Source organism: Sebastes umbrosus, chromosome 10 (assembly GCF_015220745.1).
Source record: "Sebastes umbrosus isolate fSebUmb1 chromosome 10, fSebUmb1.pri, whole genome shotgun sequence".
Classification (NCBI taxonomy): Eukaryota; Metazoa; Chordata; class Actinopteri; order Perciformes; family Sebastidae; genus Sebastes; species Sebastes umbrosus.
The window spans coordinates 16,234,486-16,252,868 of NC_051278.1; the positions used below are offsets into that span (position 1 = coordinate 16,234,486).

General features: G+C 37.8%; 2 protein-coding genes across 3 annotated transcripts; both read right to left on the reverse strand.

Annotated features, from left to right (window-relative positions):
- Positions 1 to 208: 208 nt before the first annotated feature.
- On the reverse strand, positions 209 to 11,908 carry LOC119495632 (prosaposin). Of its 2 annotated transcripts, XM_037782323.1 has the most exons (15): positions 11,720 to 11,908; positions 7,331 to 7,464; positions 7,063 to 7,137; positions 6,842 to 6,967; positions 6,005 to 6,205; positions 5,776 to 5,919; positions 4,460 to 4,516; positions 4,068 to 4,073; positions 3,228 to 3,395; positions 3,046 to 3,138; positions 2,744 to 2,927; positions 1,677 to 1,840; positions 1,518 to 1,598; positions 1,202 to 1,309; positions 209 to 979 (listed from the first exon to the last, which is right to left on the reverse strand). In XM_037782323.1, the coding sequence occupies exons 1-15, from the start codon at positions 11,751 to 11,753 to the stop codon at positions 944 to 946; spliced, it is 1,611 nt and encodes a 536-aa protein (XP_037638251.1). In that variant the 5' UTR covers positions 11,754 to 11,908; the 3' UTR covers positions 209 to 943. The 2 variants fall into 2 exon arrangements, with proteins under 2 accessions (XP_037638251.1, XP_037638252.1); XM_037782324.1 differs by lacking the exon at positions 4,068 to 4,073 and having other exon boundaries at positions 11,720 to 11,904.
- A 2,002-nt stretch (positions 11,909 to 13,910) lies between these two features.
- Positions 13,911 to 17,951, reverse strand: mrps6 (mitochondrial ribosomal protein S6). Its single transcript, XM_037782417.1, has 2 exons — positions 17,466 to 17,951; positions 13,911 to 14,029 (listed from the first exon to the last, which is right to left on the reverse strand). Exon 1 carries the CDS (start codon positions 17,808 to 17,810, stop codon positions 17,472 to 17,474), a length of 339 nt encoding a protein of 112 aa, XP_037638345.1. The 5' UTR covers positions 17,811 to 17,951; the 3' UTR covers positions 13,911 to 14,029; positions 17,466 to 17,471.
- Positions 17,952 to 18,383: the final 432 nt, after the last annotated feature.

Below are 18,383 nucleotides of genomic sequence, written 5' to 3' on the forward strand. Positions count from 1 at the left end.
ACTATTGACAAGAGTTCTTTAAATGACCCAGACATGACCGGCTGGCAAGGTTGCAAAGAATTCTGTTTCCTGGTATGCAGAAATGAGCACCCTGTTAAAAAAAAAAAAGAGCCAGTAGGTTTTTATGATGAGCAGAATAAAAATACCGAGCTGAAGTCAGTTTAAAATAAAGGGAAACAATTAAAATAAAGGAAAAAATGAAACAAAGTGGATTGGGATCACTTTAATTGTTAAAAATTTACAGATCAGTTTTGAGGCTGACAATCGAATTTGAGATCTCTCTGTACGTTAGAAACAGTGATTTACAAACAGTAGGAAGAGTCCAAACAATGGGAGGTGAGTGGGAGGTACACTCTAAGACCAATTACCTCAATATCAGCTCCTTAAAACAAGAACGCACATTTACTCTCTACGAAATATAAATTTGTTTAAGGATCAGACATACTGTTAAAAGTAATGCCAGTCATTCTTAACACACCGAGTGGTCGGTCTCTCCCATTTGCAATCAGTTCCTACAGGGAGAAGGAATCAAATACAGATGGGGGGGACCCATCAGAATAGCCACCTGATGCAGTGTCAACATTATACAATTTGTGTTCTCACATAAACCACACCCAGAAAGCAACATCGGTAAGTACAACCCACATGATGCAAATCTGCACAAAACCCGACAGTGAAGTTTTGTGACTTCTGCTCAGTGAAGCAGCGACAAGCTGAGCTGCAGACCACTATACACCTCACTCCTCCCCTGCCCCACCCCCCCAGAAATAACAAAACAAATGTCCAGTCCCTTTCCACCATGACATTATTCAAAATATCAAAGTTAATTTAAACAAAACCAGTCATTAAAAAAGAAAACAGGACAAAAATTAAAAAGGGGCAAGCAGCACTACAGTATTGTTTCTTTTAATTCCCTACAGGTCAGTTTGTGCTTCCTCTTGCTCTATACCCACACATGGCGTTTGCAGTGATCCACAGCCTAAAAGATAGAAACAAATGGTTAGACGAGCCTCAAAGCAAACTTGTACTTTACATAGCCAGTTTTAAAGAATCAATAGTGGTAGGCAATACAGTTAAAAAGGAATAATCTATAGGACAGCGTTATTTACTGCAGAGTCATAGCCTTAAAAAAGGTAGTTTATATTCTAATAACCGGCTCAAGAGACACGTTTAGGTGTCAAAATATGACTGAAATACTCACATTGCATCGAGTTGCTGTCTCCATGTTCTTGCACCAGAAGTCAGGTCCCCAGCTGCACTGCTCTGTTCCCAGCAGCCTGCGCACAGCTTCAGGACAGGCTCCCAATTTCTGTTACACACACAAACACAGCTCAGATACCAGACCGGGTCGCATGCAAGCCAAATCTCCCATTTGTTGTTCATTACCAACATTTTATGACAAAAATAAGTGAGCACTCGTGTCCTGGCGGTACCAAGGAACTTCTTGACAATTAAGATAAGTGTTCACATTACTTGTCTTGTTATTTCGTTATGAATTAATCAAGTTTACTCTTTACCATGCACACGAAGTCTGGGTCGAGCATCTGGAGAAGCAGCTGGATAAGCATTGGTTCATACTGTTCAACCATCTGGTCACACTGTTGAAACAGACGGTGGTTAATACAAGGAGGAGAGGTAAGTGTTACACAAGGTAAGGCGATCAAACCACTACTCACCTGAGTCTGGTAAGAGTCGGGCAGGAAGCTGCATACTTTCCTCACAGCCTCCTCAATCTGGGCCTCAGTTGCATTCTTCTCCAGAATTCCATCGATGTAGCTAACGGCCATCTTGCAAACCTGGCAGTAGCCACCAGCCTTATAGCGAGTCTGGTCGAGTGCAGCTGGAAAGAATTAGAACAGAAATCAGTGTTATCACCCATGTGTGGAAATTAGGGCTGTCAAAGTTAACGGAAAAACTGGCATGGCCATTTTCAAAAGGGGTCCCTTGACCTTCGACCTCAAGATATGAGAAGGAAAATGGGTTCTATGGGTACCTACGAGTCTCCCCTTTACAGACATGCCCCCTTTACGATAATCACACAAAGTTTTGGGCAAGTCATAGTCAAGTCAGCACACTGACACAATGATAGCTGTTGTTGCCTGTTGGGCTTGAATTTGCCATGTTATGATTTGAGCATATTTTTTATGCTAAATGCAGTACCTGTGAGGGTTTCTGGACAATATTTGTCATTGTTTTGTGTTAATTGATTTCCAATAATAAATATCTACATACAGTTGCATAAAACAAGCATATTTGCTCATTCCCATGTTGATAGGTATTAAATACTTGACAAATCTGCCTTTAAAAAGGTACATTTTGAACAGATAAAAAATGTGCGATAAATAGCGATTAACTATTGACAATCATGCAATTAAATATTTTAATTGATTAATAGCCCTTGTGGAAATACACCTTTGGATTTCACAATACGACACTCAACGGAGCAACTTCCAATTTTCAGATTTAGATCCTAGCATGAGAGCGCCTCAAATGGGACAATAGTTTATATTCTTTCTAGAGAAAAACCCAATTCAACCAATTCACCAAACATCTCTACATCTACATAATTTGACTGCAAACATTCACAATCATTTCCTGTGTACTCTTGCTCTAGTACTTCCAGTGTCAGTATAAAATTTAACTGGAAATTCACAACATCTGTTATGACTTTTGCATAACATCTCTCTGCCGTCAGCAAAGCTAACATTTACATTCAGTGTGCTTTTGAAGGGTGAGAACTTACGGACAAATGTACGGCTGCCTTCATTGCAGAGTGCCAACACTGTGCAGATAGTCTTGGGGTCAGCCTGCTGCACCAGCAGCTCAATGATGGCCTGGCCGTAGGTCTCAATCAGGTCCTTACACTGGGTACTCAGAGAAGCGGGCAGAAATGTGCACACCTTCTCCACAGCTTGAATCACCTCCTCCTGAGACAGACACAGATGGATCAGCTTGACGCCAGAGCTGAATCGAACTACAAAACTGCTGTCGGTGCAGATATTATTTTATGGCCATATTTGATACATCTAGTAGCACACATCCCACCTCTGTTTTCTGATCCTTCAGCATATCCTCCAACTGTTTCATCACAAACTCACAGATGGCACACTTTGGGGAATCACGGACACGCACCATGGGCTGTAACACAAAAAGGCACTGTCTTTTTTTCTTTTATCAATATCAAATACTGATACTGAGTCAGCAGTCGGGCACCCCCTATGACTTACCTTAGCAGACTTGTCAGTGGCAGACACAACCTTGGTGGCAGGGACAAGCTTGAGAGCAGGTATAACCTTGGCAGCAGTTAAAATCTTGGCAGCCTGCAGCTTCAGCATGGGAACGGATTTCTTCATAGCAGAACAGAAGCCAGCGGCGGTACAGATATCCTTGGGAGCCTTCGGACACAAACAGTTACTTTAAGATACACAGCCAAAGGTCTTCATAACTTGTCATATTGCATGCGGTTAGCATAAACTGTGTCTCTGTTATCTGCATACCATTCCACAACATGACCACCCATGCAATATGCAGAAGTTTCTATTACAAAAAAAACAAAAACACATCTAACGCAGCTTACTTTTACCAGTACCAAATACACAGCAACACACACCCATACTGGCAAAAAATGTTTACTTCTGCAGCTCTCAGGCAACCAACATAATCAGCCCGTGTTGAACCGCCATACACAGCACAATAAAAGATGGTGCTTTTTGACAGGGACAGCTACTTCAATGTTAGTAAAGACCGGCCCATCCATTTGTGCAAACTAAGTCACAATATCCAAGCATACTTTAAAATATGACAGAAGCACTGTATGCTCCATTGACGTGAACAAACAGGAGAGACTCTTAATGTGACCCTTCACTGTAGTGTTCCAACTTAACTGAAGTGTCAAATCATTAGCCACACAAGCACAGTATTCAGGTTAAGTAAAGTAGTCTCACTTTTAATAAGATCATCATATACATGCATCTCTACAGGGTCGGGTGAGTAGCGTTAGGAGTGAACAGCACAAGAAGCAGGAGCTAAGGGTTAAGAGGCTAAGGGATGAACACAGAAAGACCTACCTGTTCCTGGGGAGCAGCACATAAAAAACAGCAGGAGAAAACAGAACAGGATAACATGAATGGAGGCGAGAAAAGTAAAGAAGGAACACAGGGCGTAAAAGACAACAGAATTAAAAAAAAAAAAAGATTAAATAAAAAAGACAAAGCGCTTCAAAGATGTGAATAAATTGAAGTCAGCAGGCCAGGTGGTGCTGCAAGACTGAATATGAGCTTAGCACTACCAAAACATACAAATTATCACTCAGTTTTGATGATTGAGCTTGTCATTGGATATTAGAACATAATGAGCATTCATGTTATTATGTGGCTTAAATATGCAAACAGAAAAAAGGTTTTCCTAAACTTCTTTTAAATCAATTAGGGACATAAAGAGGAAAGGTTACAACACTCACCATGGACATGAGCTGCTGAACAACGAGGGTACCATACTGGCTGATATACTGCTTGCACTGCAATGGAGAAAAACACTGTTAACCTGTGAATGCTGGATGCTGAAAAGCAAATTGGAAAAGTGGGAATATAATTAGTATGAATGTCATTGAAAAGTTGAATAATTCCAATAATGTATAGAAGATGTGGAATATTTTAAGTTTTGTTGAAAACCTGATGCTACACTACATCGCTGGCTTTAAAAGTCGAATACCAATAATGTATGAAAGATGTGGAATATCTTAAGGTGGAGTATGAATCTGTAGATAAGTGTTGAAAATGAATGAAAAGGCTGCTGAAGTAGTATGAATGAGTTTAAGAGCAAGGACAAGTGTGTGTAATGAGTAGGAGTTGCGGTTTCCTTTGATTGTCTTTATTGGAATAGGGATAAAACATCATCTGAGGTCTAAGCTCTGACAAGAGTTTATTTTAAAAAACTAGGTCCATCCTTAGTTTCCTGTCAACATTTGTGTTTCTAACAGATGACATGATCTTTATTGTTTTTAATTTATTTTTATTCTTGTAAAGCACTTAGTGAATTTTGTTCTATGAAAAGGTGCTATACTTAATAAATGTATTATTAATAAACTTATTATTAACATACAGTGACTGTTGGGGGCTTTTATTTTGAAAAAAAAAAAGCCTCATCCTGAGCTTCCCGTTAGGATACAATTACACTATGGGGTTTTTATATCCCATACCATTACTCCACTTCGAGTATTTAAAAAAAAAAAAAAAAAAGGCAAGTCGCAAAACTACACCGTACACACTACACTGTAAAATACAATTGTACTACCCCCTACAATCGTCAATTTTACAGCATAGTTGAAAGTTTGAATAATATCCAGAATGTATGAAAGATGTGGAATATTTTGAAGTTTGAATGGAGTTTCTACATAAAACGCAGTATCGAGTAGAGTTTAAAATGCATGAACTGTGAAAATGTGTCAAATTTGAACCCTCCGTCCATGCATTTGAATGAGGAAAATTTCCTAGAAAACACTATCTATTTCTGAAAGTATGAAAGGTATGAATGATAAAATAGCCGACATGTCCTAATTGAGCTGAATGTTTTGATGTTTGAATGACGTTTCTACGTTTAAAAATATGAAAGGAGTTGAGCTGTAAAAAAAATGCGGCAGAGGAATAATAAAGAATTTTTGTAGTAGAAGAACATAGTGTGAACCAATAAATTGCATTTTCTGGGATTTTTTGGGGGGGTTTGACAAAGAAAAATATGCATTTAATTAAACCTCCAACACTCAGGTGGGGCTCTCACCATTGCAGACAAGCCTGGCCCCAGCAGGTCACACTGGTTCTCAAGATTCTCAATGAGAGAGTCGACAAATGAGGTGTTGGCCTTGGCTTCTGCTTGAGCATCAGTCAACAACTTGATGCAGTCCTCGCACACATCAGCATCTTCCTACGGGGAAGGTAATTCAGGGCAAAATTAAGACAATATTCATCAACAAAAGGGGGAGAACACTGAAGGGAGTTAAACAGTTTACCTTCTTTGGACTCTCTTGTTTGGGGGCCTCCTGAGGATAGAGGAGCTGGGGCACATTGAGGAGGAAGGGAGATACTTTCTGGGCGAGGTCCACCATAGGGATTTCATTGGACATGAGCTGCTCCTGGGAATGAGCCTTAGCCAGGGCTGCCTGCTGAGTCACACACAGCCCGAGGGCTCCACACACCACACCAGGATCCTCCTAAAAAACATAGAACTTTAAGTTACTTTAATTAAGCCACTTAATAGTTAAGGGCTTTATTTAAAAAGGTCTTGACTACATGTTAGCTGTAAGCATAAGTAAATAATCCCTAGCTTTAAAGTCTGGATGACACACAGATAAATGAGTTTAAAAGAAATCCAACTTGAACAAGATATCTAGAAAGGTCACACTTTTTTAGGTTTCTCATGTTTTTAAATGGGATATGTAAAGAACTGTCTCTTTTATTAACAAATTTGTTGTAGCAGGTGAGAGTTGAAACAAAGAAAGCAACGCCAAATGCTCCCAGTCACGAGGTTTAGTATTACACAATGACTACTCTGTTCCCGTTAAGGCTTGGACTCACTTCCCCATCAATAGCCCTTATTCAGCTCACTGCACTTTGCCTACAGCCACTTCTCTTTTTCGCTCTGACACCGAGGGGCAGATGGACCATTTACTAAGAGTCTTAGATGAAGCCGAATGATAAACTGATTTCCAATAAGCTTTTGCAAACCTTATATTGGCACCATTAAAATACTAACTTATTTGGTTAATTGTAACAACCCTGGATCTTTCTATCTATACTCAAACTGAAAACAGACTAAGACTTGGAAAAAACAGGTTGATGGGGCTCACCAGTTCTCCTTTAATGATTCCCATGAGGATGGGGTAGTAGCTATCCACCATCTCCTTGCACTCTGCGGTCAACCCTGCATCAGGGATGAGCTGGCAGGCCTTCTCCAGGTACCCTAGAACCTCAGCCTGCAATAATAGAAATACCCAGACATCAGTCTTCCAAATCTCATTTGCTTATCAAAGGTTTTCTCAACACACTGGGGATTTGGTGTTTATCTTACCTCAGTGGCATTGTCCTTCAGTATCTGCTCCACCACGATCAACACCTCTTTACACAAGTCACATGGCACTGATTTCTGAAACCAGACAATTGTGCGTGAATTAAAATGTCCCACAGTGTACAGAATATCTAGAACACAATTTTCTTTTAAATAAGTGAAAGTTTGAGAAAGAGAGGCATGTGCCTTCTGTCAGTGATACATTTCAATACAATTTTTAGAATAAGTGAAAGAACATGAATGACACTTTCATAGAAAAGGAAAGGCTCACCATCTGGGGCTGGTTCCAGACGTTCTGCTGGCAGTGAGTCACCGCTCCGCACAGAGACGCCGTCTTTACATTGTGACACCAGTAGGGGGGGCCACGAGCACACTGCTCAGTGCCCAGCAGAGGGGTCGCTACAGCTGCAAAGTGGAAAAGAGTCAAATGTCATAAACCTACACAAGACAAAAACATATTCCTGGATTTATTATTACTGCTAAAAGAGGAAAATAAGGCACAAGCCGAAATGTTTTTAATTCTCCAGATTAAATATTCAGTTTCTTCCTTTATGAGGCACTGCATCTATTTGTTTCAGGTTATACCTGTTATCTACCAAAATGCATTGCAGGCAAGGCAATTCCAACTAAGTAGGTGCTATGGTGTAACTTCACTTTTTGATCAATCTTCCTGGTGATGATCAGATGGGGAAATTCAAGACTGACATACTTCCTCAAAACATTAAAAAGGAGGAATTTGTTAAGCATTCACTCTCCATTATGACACTGCACGGCATGTTTAAAATTAAACACAATACTGTAGAAAAGGAAGATAAAAAAGGTCAACCTAAACCGTGTCAGCTGAGATGTTTTGCAAATGACAAAAATCAGTGTATTATTTATTTAAAATGAACTTATAGTTTGGAGTACTTTATCAGACTCAAAGCTACGAAGTCTGATAAGCATGAACTTATTAATTATGGCACTGAAGATCTTAAATGTATTGAAACTGACTCGGCATAGTTTTTCTTCGGAACAGCAGCTGTCTTTCCAGTTTCAGAAAGGTTAATTCTGATGTTACAATAAAGAAATACACTTGTCGGTCAACTATCTCCCTACACAAACCAAATGCTATAGAGTAGGGCTGCAACTAACGATTATTTTTATGGTCTAGTCATCTGTTGATAATTTTTTGATTAATTGATTAATTGATTAATTGATTAGTTGTTTGGTCTATAAAACGTCAGAAACTGGTGAAAATTGTCAATCAGTGTTTCCCAAAGCCCAAGATGACGTCCTCAAATTTATTTTTGTCCACATCTCAAAAGATATTCAGTTTACTGTCATGGAGAAATAAAGAAACCAGAAAATATTCACATTTAAGAAGCCGGAATCTGAGAATTTTGACCTTTTTTTTTCTTAAAAGATTACTCAAACTGATAATCAAAGTAGTTGGTGATTAATTCAATAGTTGACAACTAATCGATTAATCGTCGCAGCTCTACAATAGTGCCCCGTCGTTGAGGGCTAAGAAAAATCTGTGGCCTTGCTCTGTGAAGCTAAAACTACTTCAAACACCATGAGGATTGTGGGTAAATACTCTAAAACTGTTTTATAACTGTCATAAAGTAAAAACACACTACATCGTATTTGCTCAAATTGCCAAGTCATATTAGCATACGCCTCTAAATCTGGCATGATTTCCCACCACCAACCACCCAGTCAGAAATCAACAGCACAAGAGGAAACAGACCTACCCTAGGGGGAACTCATTATTTACATATACATCACAGTTGCAAAAGTGGGTACTAGTGGTTATTCATATAATTAAACTATTATCTTTTGGGTCAATGCCAGAGAAGAGGTTAATGTTCACAGTTCTCCATTTTACTCAAGTGGAAAAAAAGTGATGTGGGAAAGAACCTAATAGTCTGCAGCACTGTTTCCTGTTTTCACTACTGCTCTCATAAACCCTGCTTGAGAAAAGGAGATAGATAAGGTCATCTCAACGTCGCTCAAGTAAGAAAAACTACATTTGGAAGTATTACTAAAATGCTGATAGACATGTCTGTAACAGGAAATAAAAGCAAACTTTAATAGTTTACTCAGAATATTAACTGACAAGTATGCAAGAGTTGCCCAAGTCCACGGCCTTTGGTAATAACGACAAGAATTGGCAATGGCAGTCAGGTTGCAACAACAACCCTTCAAAATCACCCAGTTACACCACTATGACACCCCTCCTGCTCATCACTCATACCAATAGAGTTACAGTGCAGGCAGGACACTCCCACCCTCCACAAGTCACATGAGCAGTCAGTAAGTAACAAGCTGTTCTCAAGCAGACACACTGTACCTATGTGGAGGACATCTCTGCACAGCAGTAAAGAGTTATGCAATACACAGCGAGAGAATATATGTTTTGTCATTTCTATTGGCTTTATGAAATCACACAGAGCAGAAAGACAAGTCATCCGTTAGACAAAGAATACAAGTTTTCCTAGAAGTCAGCAAAAAGAAAAAGGCTGTGACATGTACAGACCCACTCACTTTCTGTGACTGTGATTCTGAAACTGAAAACTCATCATAATGTGAGTGAATCAACATCACATGACACACTGAAGAACAAAGGGCTTCAAATAGGATTTAGATTGCCTTGTTCAACAACAAGTCTGTTTATCAGTTTCTGTGTAGCAGGCTTCACATCAGTTTAAGTACACAGAAGAAAACTTGTTGAACAATATGATTGAGCCCTGTGCTTATTTACCTGCACATGCAAACATATGGAAGTGCAAACACAACATTAAATTATCCTATTTTTAAACCAGAAGTTAGGCTGAAGATAAGCACTAAATACACAAAGCACAATTTACCAAGACTTGAAGAAACCAATATTGTCAATAGACTGCACAGCTTGTGCTCTGATAAGAAGAAACAGGCCAGATCCATACTTCAAATGTCACAAAGGCCAAGTCAACAATATGTAACTGTATAAATAGCCTAACTGTTCTCACTGACCCAGTTTTGTCCGAACATAATGGATAAGATAGTTAAACTATTAGTGGCAAATACAGGTACCACTATCTTACAAACAAAATGAGGAACAAAAAAGCTGAAATGAAAGTCTGGTGGGTGGTTTTAAAGGATCCCATCTGAATTTCCTCATGAAACCAAAGGTAAAAAAAAGCACATACTGTACATTATCTGGTCAAAACATGCAAGTTAGGGTAGCCAGAAGTTAGTTAACCAGAAGTTAGACTGAAGATAAGCACTAAATACACAAAGCACAATTTACCAAGACTTGAAGAAACCAATAGACTGCAAGAAACCACAGCTTGTGCTCTGATAAGAAGAAACAGGCCAGATCCATACTTCAAATGGCACAAAGGCCAAGTCAACAATATGTAACTGTATAAATAGCCTAACTGTTCTCACTGACCCAGTTTTGTCCGAACATAATGGATAAGATAGTTAAACTATTAGTGGCAAATACAGGTACCACTATCTTACAAAACAAATGAGGAACAAAAATCGAAACTTGAAAGTTGCTAAAAAGCTGAAATGAAAGTCTGGTGGCTGGTTTTAAAGGATCCCATCTGAATTTTCTCATGAAACCAAGGGTAAAAAAAGCACATACTGTACATTATCTGGTCAAAACATGCAAGTTAGGGTAGTTATTATATATTATCTTATTTTTTTTAACCAGAAGTTAGACTGAAGATAAGCACTAAATACACAAAGCACAATTTACCAAGACTTGAAGAAACCAATAGACTGCAAGCTTGTGCTCTGATAAGAAGAAACAGGCCATTCATTTCCAGATCCATACTTCAAATGCCACAAAGGCCAAGTCAGCAATAATGACAAAAGCTGAAATGAAAGTCTCTGTTTTAAAGGATCCCATCTGAATTTCCTCATGAAACCAAACCAAGGGTAAAAAAAAGCACATACTGTACATTACCTGGTCAAAACAGACAAGTTAGGGTAGTTGTTATTATATATGATCTTATTTTTTAACCAGAAGTTAGACTGAAGATAAGCACTAAATACACAAAGCACAATTTACCAAGACTTGAAGAAACCAATAGACTGCAAGAAACCACAGCTTGTGCTCTGATAAGAAGAAACAGGCCATTCATTTTCAGATCCATACTTCAAAGGCCACAAAGTCAACAATAAAGACAAAAGCTGAAATGAAAGTCTCTGGTTTAAAGGATCCCATCTGAATTTCCTCATGAAACCAAACCAAGGGTAAAAAAAGCACATACTGTACATTATCTGGTCAAAACAGGCAAGTTAGGGCAGGATGAAGCTAGACCGTGGTGATACAATGACGCCTTAAAACCTCAAACCAATAACAGTCAAAATTCACTAATAACTAACAAATTTAACGAGGACAAAGTTCTATTAATAAAATAACGTTAGTATAAACCAGCCCATGTTGTAACAATATGTTAATGTTTACCAAAGCAAACGCTGCTTCCGTGTTTTCATGTTGTAACGCACCTAGCTTTAGCTTTAGCTAGGTCCGTAGCTAGGTCCGTAGCTAGGTAACTGGCTACCTAGGTAACTAGCTACCTAGTTACACAACCAGACAGCCGTTAGTGTGTCTTCACCGCTGTCTGAGTTGTTTTGACGTACAAAACACGGTTCGTTTGTTTCCCTTGCGTGTTGATATTACCTGCAGACACGAACAGTAGAGTGAGGAGCAGCATGACTGCGTTGTTTTCCGGCTGGTCTGTGTGTGTGTTTCTCTGTGGAGGCTGAAGTAGAGCTGTGGTGAGTGCTGCAATGCAGGCGGTGCTGCTGGTTGATGCCTTTATGATGTCTCACTGTCAGCTGACTCCTCAACAACACACGTGACTCCTCTCTGCCTCAGAGGGCGTCTGATGTCAGCATAAAAGTGTCTTATATGTGTATATATATATATATGGATGCAGTATATGTGAGCATAAAAGTGTCTAACATCAACACATATTTGAAAGACAGTTTTAATTCAAACATTTGTTTATTTGTTTGAAACAAAATAAAAATAACAAATATTACATATCAAACAAAGCTGTCACATTTCATCAATGAATTAATGGCTCTATTAATTTTCAATATTATTTTGCTACATTTAATGACATTTATTTGCAGTTTGTATTTAGTATTTTACACTTTCTGTATATTCCTTGTCCTAATGCAAATATTTTTATATACTTCACATTTCTTTTATTGTCAATTTCCCTGCACTATGTTCAGTTTTAACAGTTTTCTTCATCTCTTTGTATTTTTATATCTGGTATATTTGTTTGTACTTTGTACTTTGCACTACTAACTTTTTTACTGCCTTTTTACAAACATGTTTTGCACTATGGAACTGTGATGCTGGAAACTTGAATTTCCCTCAGGATTAATAAAGTTACCATCTATCTATCCATCTATCTAATAACAACAATAACAATAAATATATAAAAAAAGACAAGTGTGTGTGTGTGTGTGTGTGTGTGTGTGTGTGTGTGTGTGTGTGTATGTGTGTGTGTGTGTGTTACGTGGAAGTGTAAGGTCCCTGTTTGTGAGGAGGATATTGATTTAATTATCTATAAAGACTTCTGGGTAATCGTAACCAAACAACAATGTGAGTGTGAAAAAATAAAAAAACATAAAAACAGATACATGGACAACATGGGGAAAAGCAATTACAAACAGCAATAAGATGACCCTTTAAGCGACTTTTGAAACATTTGACAGATGAACAGTTTTTTGATAGACGTGAAAAGCTACACCATAATTTGGTTCCCCTAAATCTTGTCGAAAATTGACAAACATACTAATTACCAGGCGTGTGAAACAATGGAGATACATCTTATGTTTCTACACTAAATACTAGGGGTTTTATGTTTTTTACTTTGCACAGCAATAGTTGAGTGATTACTTTATAAAATATTTTTTTCTCTGTATCTAAATAGAAAGCCATTTGAAAGACAACAAAATTCTACCTCCTGAATTAAAAACCTACTTTAAATTGTCCCCAGTCGATGAATGGTGTGATTACTGTGGGATTAGGTACAGCCAACCAAAGGTGGATTTACACAAATGCCATTCCAGCTAACAAAAAGATAAACATGTATCAGAAAGTCCCTGAAAAACCTTAATATCTTTCTTTAAATTAATTTATCAATTCTTAAAGAAATCTAAAAAAAAATAATTAAAAAATAACAAATAAATAAAAGGGAAAATTAAACAGAAGAGTAAATAAATAATACAAATACTAAATAAAGAAGCAAATTAAAACAGATTTAAAACAAATATTATAAAAATAATTCAAACAAAATTTACAACAATTTATGTCCAATTGTATCGATTAATTAATGGCTACATTAATTTTTAATATTATTTTGCTACATTTAATGACATTTATTTGCATTTTGTATTTAGTATTTGCACCGTGGTTGTATATTGCTTGTCCTAATGCAAATATTTGTATATATTTCATATTTCTTATATTCTCATTTTCCTATTTGTAATTTTAGTGCTTATTTATATTTCTTTAAATATATTGTGTTTATATTGTAGCATTATGTACATAATTTATTTTTATTTTCTTGCATTTCTTTATGTTTATACAAGAGCAACTGTAACGCCACAATTTCCCCCCGGTGATAATTATTTCCGATTCTGATTATTGAGTCATTTATTTATTTATTAATTTATTTTTGATTTTGGATGGTCCCGTCCTCCCTACTCAGCTACTTAGAAAAGTTCAGAACTGCATAAACCACGTAGGTCTGGAACGAAAATAAGAACTGAAACTGCCATCACATCCCTAAACATCATGTGGTGCACAATGTCTAAAATGTTTTAACAAGAAGTCAAGAAAAACTTGCAACTAAGATAGAAAAAAAGTAGTTTATTATGACATAATATCCAAATGTAAGTCAACATCTATGGAAAAGGTCAAAGAGGGAAGCATCACACTGTACATCTTCTGGGAAGGAGCTGTGAAAACCTGTAAAACAAAAAGGGAACAATCATTACATAAGGTCAACTTACAGCACAGTCAGCACAGCATGATCTCTATAAAAAGAAGGTTAAGGACACTGACTCAATGAACACATTTAATGAAGTCATTGTAAGATTGCATGGACCACATTTTAGAGTCTGACCGATACTGACATTTTGAGGATACCAATATCAATATTTTATTTATTTTTTATCATAAACACATACCAATTAATGTTTTAATACAGATCCACTACAGTTGATTCTTACATAATTGTGACAAAGATATGTAGAGCAGTGGTTCCCAACCTTTTTCCTTAAGGGACCCCTTTTCTATCATTGAGTAAACTGACGACCGCTGACTAATATTTTATGGATATTTCATATTATATTCAATGCATAACAATAACAGTACAGAACAACTGATAAACTGTACAATTAAGCAAAATAGTGAACGCAATAACTGCAGGAAGTTGTGTAAAACGAGTGTATTGGATGAATTTTGAGCAGATTGTTTCCTGTGAATATTGCATCAGAGAGCGCTTATGGAAAGCCACCAAACTAGAGGTCCATCGGCTGCATCTTAAAGAACTTTTAATTAATTTTAATGAAATGGTGAGGGCTGCTAGGTCTACTTATTTTGCCAACCTTATTTCAGCTAACAAAAGAAATTCAAAATTTCTCTTTGAGACTATAAACACTATTGTCTCTCCTACCGCTTCACAAATGTGGCTCGGCTTTTAAATAGACACAACAAGAGATCACATATCGCCCCTATTTTATCCTCTCTGCACTGGCTTCCAATGAAATTTTTTTAATCCATTTTAAAATACTGGTTCTAACCTTTAGAGTGTTGCATGGTCAAACTCTCCAGTATATTACTGACCTCCTCCTCCCTTACACACCAAATCGGGCTCTTAGGTCTTCTGACCAACAACTTCTGGCAGTCCCCCAAACCCACTATAAAACTCGAGGTGACCGTGCCTTTGAAGCTGTCGCACCCAATCTATGGAATGCCATCCCCCTATCGCTGCGATCCATAGACTCCAGTGACATTTTTATGAAGCAGCTGAAAATGTTTTTATTTAGACAGGCTTTTGTTAATCTGTCTGAATAACTGCTCCACTTTACTTATGCTTTTGTTGGCCTTTTCTTGACTGTATTCTGAATTTTTTACTTGTTTATGTGTCTCTGTCCTCATTTGCTTGTTTTGTTGTGATTTTTGCTCGACAGCCCTTCGTTTGTCATCGATACTTTTAATATTGACTTGATGTATTTTTTTAATCAATGAAAAGCACTTTGTGATTTTGTATCTGTGAAAGGTGCTATACAAATAAACTTTACTTACTTACTTATCCTGTTTTTAGGGACTTTTAATAAAAAAAATGTAAACAATCATTCATACTTAATAGGCTTTTTCTTTGTTTTGTTTTACAAATTCAGTGTTTTCTTCTGCCTGATGCTTGGCCATTTATCTATTAGCTCCTTGGTTGTTTCAACTGAGTATAATAATATATATACAGTATGATATAATATAATATATAATAATAATCCAAACTTTAAAAATAACAATTTCATTTAGTTTTTTTAACAGAAATGAATGAGAGATATAAGCCAATTGGGTTTTTAAAAAAAACGTCTTACATCTAATAAAATCAAAAAGACCTTGCAACCCCCTGTGAAGCTTTGGCGACCCGACCCCCAGGTTGGGAACCAGTTTTGTAGAGCATCAGATTTTACAGTTGAACAACAAACAGTGCTTTCTATTAGACAAACAATGTAAAGGCAACATTATTTTTAAATTCACGTATTTTTGGCATTTCTGTACGACAACCTCTTTTTAATTAGCTTATACTTGTATACTGATTTATCTGTGATTTTCTCCTTTATTCACCTTTGTTAACTACAAGGAGGCCACCACTTTTAAATCTTACACTGTTGTGCATGTTTCTAAGGGCTATTTACATAAACAATTTACAAATTCCCATAGGTACCGAAGACAAAATTGTATCTTTCACGCTCTATAAATCCAAACTGACTTTCACTTACAAGACAGAACACCACAGTATGAGGCAGGCACACTGTCTTTAAATCAATAAAAGTAGTATAGTGATAATTGCCTATTAGTGGTAAGTTTGGACACCAATTCTATTGGTTGTAGCATTTTAACCAACGGCTTAATTGATGTCAATACTTGAAAAAAATATATATATTTCACAGATTTTTAAATTAAATCCACTAACCCACTGGTTCCCAACCTGGGGGTCACGACCCCCACCAGGGGTCGCCAAAGCTTCATGGGGGTTGCAGGGCCTTCTTGATGTTAAGAAGTTGTTTTTTTTTAAGAATACACAGTTGGCTTATATCTCAGCATTTCATTCATTTCTGTTGAAGGGACTGTTTGTAACTTCTTACACGTATAAATCAATCCAGGTTGGTGTCCCATGCGCGCTCGCGTGTGGCTACGCTGTTCAGACTCAGACTCCAACACAAACTACACGGAAGAACCAAAACCGCAAAGTTATATCTAGTGAAGCCCGTCTTGCAAAACAGTGTTGGCGGCGGTCGGAGGACGCAGGGGAGACCGTAGTTTGGTCTCCAGGGCCGGAGTCTCTGCTCCTCTGCCTGCTTGCCTTCGCTCAGCCCGCTCCATCTCACATGCATGCGCGCACACTACACACTGCAGAAGACTTCGTAGCTCTGAGAATATCTAGTGAATGCACAGTGGACGTTTGTGCAGAAATAACTGCTGCAGCTCCTCCAGAAACAACAGAGGCTTCCCGTGTCTTGTGAAGTGACGGGGCTACGCAGCGAGAAACGTTATCGTCTCCGACTGGGTGCCGGTGTCTCCCCTGTTCCTCCGGCCACGGTCGGGAGGCTGAAGCAGGAAAAGCCAACACTAGGATCAGCAGTGATTCATGGAGAGACCTTCGTCTGGTCAGCTAACATTCTGCCAAGCAGGTGAAATATAGAGTGATATTGTGGTTTTAGCTGACATGTGTCGCCTCACTGTTTTGACCAATGCTTGCTCACATTCCCGCAGCGCGTGCACACGAGCGAGGGCGAGCAACAGGACGCTGACTTTCGTTGACTTAACGGCCACAGGTGTCGCTGTTACAACCAATTTCTGATTCTTACAAACAGTCCCTTTAAGAAAACTAAATGAAATTGTTATTTTCAAAGTTTGGATTATTATTTAACACATAAACTTTAAAACAAATCTCACAGGATAAGGGCACGGTGAAGATCTGAACACAAGTTATACTCACAGAGCCTTCCCGCTCTGCTAAACATTCTGCATTATAAATCCACATCTGTTTGACTTGTGCACACAGATGTGGATGAAAACATCTCTCCTGCTCCAGCTGTGGGTTTCATTTTTAAAACAGATACATGGTTAAGTAGTGATGCACTTGGCTTTACCAACACCAGCCACTCCTTACATTCAATCACTGCTGGGGGCCACAGCAGTTACTCTGGGAGACCTGGTCCTGGTCCTCCTTCTTCAGCACAGTGGGCCTCACCACGTCCACATCCCGGTGCAGGTGATCCAGCAAGCCTGTCAGGATAGTGGGAGCTGCGTAGAAGTCCACCAGGAAGTATGCCCCTCTGCTGTGCTTCTCGTTGTGTTTGTTGATCTTGTATGGCAGCAGTCTGTCCCCCAGGTTCTCCAGGTCTCTCACCACCGCTCCTCGCTCCATCAGAGTCTCCACAGTCCTCCGGAGAGCAGCTGATGTAGCCGGCCGCTGCATCGCCTTCAGGATCAGAGCCAGCTCGTAGCGAGGCATGGCAAATCCTCGATTCAACACGTTTAATTCAGCTGTTAAAGGGTCGGTGTCATTGCTAGGTTACCAGAGTCGACCATGTTATGACACGAGGGACAGGGAAGGTCTTTGGTGATGACGTATAAAGCATGCGCCTGTATTGATAACGACGTCAGAACGACATGCGCATCTCTCCTCAGAGTTAATGAAGAACTGAACATATATGATGACCCCTAGAGCTACTATGGAGGAGTGCAATCTTATTATTATTTATTTATTTATTTATTTATTTATTTATTTATCTATTTATTTATTTATCTATTTATTTATTTATTTATCTATTTATTTATTTATTTATTTATCTATTTATTTATTTATTTATTTATTTATTTATTTATTTATTTATCTATTTATTTATTTATTTATTTATCTATTTATTTATTTATCTATTTATTTATTTATTTATCTATTTATTTATTTATTTATTTATTTATTTATCTATTTATTTATTTATTTATTTATTTATTTTTGTTCTTTTAATTATTTTCTACCCTCTTTTATTTTTATTATTTTTTTTTTTTTTAATTTAAAGGGACT